Consider the following 2,708-nt stretch of genomic DNA (forward strand, 5'->3'; position numbering starts at 1 on the left):
CGCTGCGTCTCCGAGGCTGGGTGAGTGGACCCCCGAGCTGTGCGTGCCGGGCGCCTGTTCGGGGAGACGGTGCTCTGGGCACCCTCCGACCCGCTCTGGGAGAAAGTGGGCAGGGAGGGGCGGCGGAGCATTTGAGTGATGCCAGCCGGCCTGTGTTTTTGTTGTGCTCCCTGAGGGGTGTGTTTGGATTGGTAGCTGAGTTTTAGGGGCGCCTCGCGTGGATGGCAGGAATTTGGTGGGGCTGAGGAGAGGAATGCGACCGCTGGACAATGAGGAAGGGAGCCCGGAGAATTGATGCAGGTGAATTACGGTGCTGGCGGGAGAGGACCGCCAGGAGAACAGATGAACCGGCTTGGGAGAAAGATGCTCCTTAGAAATGAAGGTGACAATTGAGGGCATGCTGTCGACAGGGACCAGTCCCTGGAAAAGGACATCCTGCTTGGCAAAGTAGGGTAAACCCAAGGAGCTGGACTGACACGGGGGCTCCCACCAGGCGCTCAGCCATCACCATTGTTGATGGCCCTGGTGGCACAGTGGGTTTCTCACTGGGCTGCTCCGTGGGAGATGGACGAGACTTTCTGTACCTGAAAAGATTCATAGCTTTGGAAACCCACAGGGGCAGTTCTACTCTGCCCGGACTCACTGCGAGTTGGAATCAGCTCGGTGGCAGTGAGTTTTGTTTTGTTTTATTTTTAACCGTATTAAATGCCGTTAAGGGGAAAGGGGAACAGGGGCAGGTTGGAAGCCCTTGTGGCTTCGTGGTTACGCCTTAGGCTGCTAACTGCAAGGTCAGTACCTCAAAACCACTAGCCGCTCCACGGGAGAAAAATCAGGGCTTTCTACTCCTGTAGTAGTCTGGGAAGCTCTCAGGGGCAGTTCCACCCTGACCTGTGGGTCCCTGTGAATTGGCATGCTATTGACTGGATGGCATGAGAGTGGGAGGTTGAGGGCACACGTTGAAGCAGGTTGGTGCTTGGGGAGCTTTGGGTGCTTTTTATTGCCCATGGAGAGGTGTTTGCCGGGGCGGGCAGGGGTGGGGGGTGTGTACGGGGTTGTGGGTGGACACCGGTGGCCCAGGTTCCAGGAGAGGGGGCTGAGGAGCGTGCCTGCCCATAACTCACTTCCCCTTTATGCGCTCTGCTTCCTCTCAGACTGCAGCTTCGGGAGGGAGGACTGGAGACACCTTTTCTGCCAGAGGATCTTTGCCCTCCTCCCAGAGATACTGCTAACCCTCAGCCCGGGACACAGGGAGGGGCCTGGGGAGCCACGTGCCCAGGGGCTTTGAGTCCACCCTGGGGAGGGCTGAGGCTGGGACCACTACCTCTCTGGGGTTGCTGGTAAGTGCCTGTGTGTGTGTGTGTGTGTGTGTGTGTGTGTGTGTGTGTGTGTCTCCCTGTAGCCCTGCTCTCGGGGGAGGCTTCCAGGTATCTCCAGCTGTTTTCGCTCACAGACTCTCTTTTGCAGGCTTTCTGACCGGTCTGTGGCTTCCTGGACCTGCTCCGGGCCATGGCCAGCGAGAATTCCCCTCTGCTAGCCTATCGGCTCCTGGGGGAGGAGGGGGTCGCCTTCCCTGCTAATGGGGCAGGGGGTCCTGGGGGGCCGTCTGCCCAGAAGCTCTCCACCTTCCTGGGTGTGGTGGTACCCACGGTCCTGTCCATGTTCAGTATCGTGGTCTTCATGAGGATCGGTGAGTGGATGGTGGGCGGTGGGCTGGGGTGGGAGGGGAGGGATGGTGAGGGGGAGGGAGAGAAGGAGGGAGGGGTGGTGGAACTGGGATGGGGTTGGGGCAGTGGGTAGATAGAGGGCTTGGGGCAGGGGTGCTTCCTGTGGCCTGGGGTTTAGCTTTGGAGCTTAGGCCGGCTAAGGTCGAGGGTGAGGTGTGGCTGTGGCGGGTGTGACCCTCTGTGCCTCTCCCTGCAGGGTTCGTGGTGGGCCATGCGGGGCTGCTGCAGGCCCTGGCCATGCTCCTGGTTGCCTACTTCATCCTGGCACTCACGGTCCTCTCTGTGTGTGCCATCGCCACCAATGGAGCTGTGCGCGGGGGCGGAGCCTACTGTATCCTCCTGGCTGTGGGGGATTATTACTCATTGGGCTGGGTGCTGGGTGCTTCCTGTCTTCCAGGCAGGGTTTGGGAAGGAGCAGAACCCTCCTGCACTCGGAGGAGGACAGGCCAAGACAAGAGGAAGGCCGGGTTCGAAGGGGGGACACCTTCATGCCACAGCCTGGTCCACCAGCTGTGACTCTGATCCTCCTGGCCTTCGCGTCTGTCTGGGGAGAGAGGGGGCTTTCTAGCCTTGAGAGAGTTAGTCTTGGGGACCCTCAGGGGCAGTTCTACCCTGTCCCGTGGGGGGGTCCTTGTGAGAATGGTCTCAATGGCAGGGAGTGTGTTTGTCTGAGCAACCTTGGCAAGGAACCCTGGTGGCGTAGTGGGCTCCCCATTGGGCTGCTAACCACCAGGCCAGCAGTTCAAAGTCACCAGCGCTGCAGAAAACAAAAAACAGAGGCACTCCAGTCCTGTAAAAAGTTGCGGCCTCAGAAACCCACAGGGCAAGTTCTATCTACCCTGTCCTGTAGGGTCACTGTGAGACTGAACCAGCTCCGTGGCCGTGGGTTTGGTTTGAGTTTGAGCCGTCTTGTCGTTTGGGGCCACACGGCGAGGAAGCATTGCTGCCCGGCAGCCTGAGGGGAGATCGCGGGCCTGTGCAGGG

At 59.8% G+C, this 2,708-nt stretch overlaps 1 protein-coding gene across 1 annotated transcript in view; it reads left to right on the forward strand.

Annotated features, from left to right (window-relative positions):
• SLC12A9 (solute carrier family 12 member 9) overlaps positions 1 to 2,708 on the forward strand; it is a 13,461-nt gene continuing 10,753 nt past the window's right edge. Inside the window, exons 1-4 of the mRNA XM_004705603.4 lie at positions 1 to 20; positions 1,152 to 1,337; positions 1,465 to 1,687; positions 1,921 to 2,055. Coding sequence (XP_004705660.1) covers positions 1,507 to 1,687; positions 1,921 to 2,055 — 316 coding nt within the window. The 5' untranslated portion in view covers positions 1 to 20; positions 1,152 to 1,337; positions 1,465 to 1,506. The remainder of the gene's footprint in view (positions 21 to 1,151; positions 1,338 to 1,464; positions 1,688 to 1,920; positions 2,056 to 2,708) is intronic.

This window comes from Echinops telfairi, unplaced genomic scaffold, assembly GCF_000313985.2.
Source record: "Echinops telfairi isolate 266 unplaced genomic scaffold, ASM31398v2 ScPeMD7_5;HRSCAF=22, whole genome shotgun sequence".
Lineage (NCBI taxonomy): Eukaryota > Metazoa > Chordata > Mammalia > Afrosoricida > Tenrecidae > Echinops > Echinops telfairi.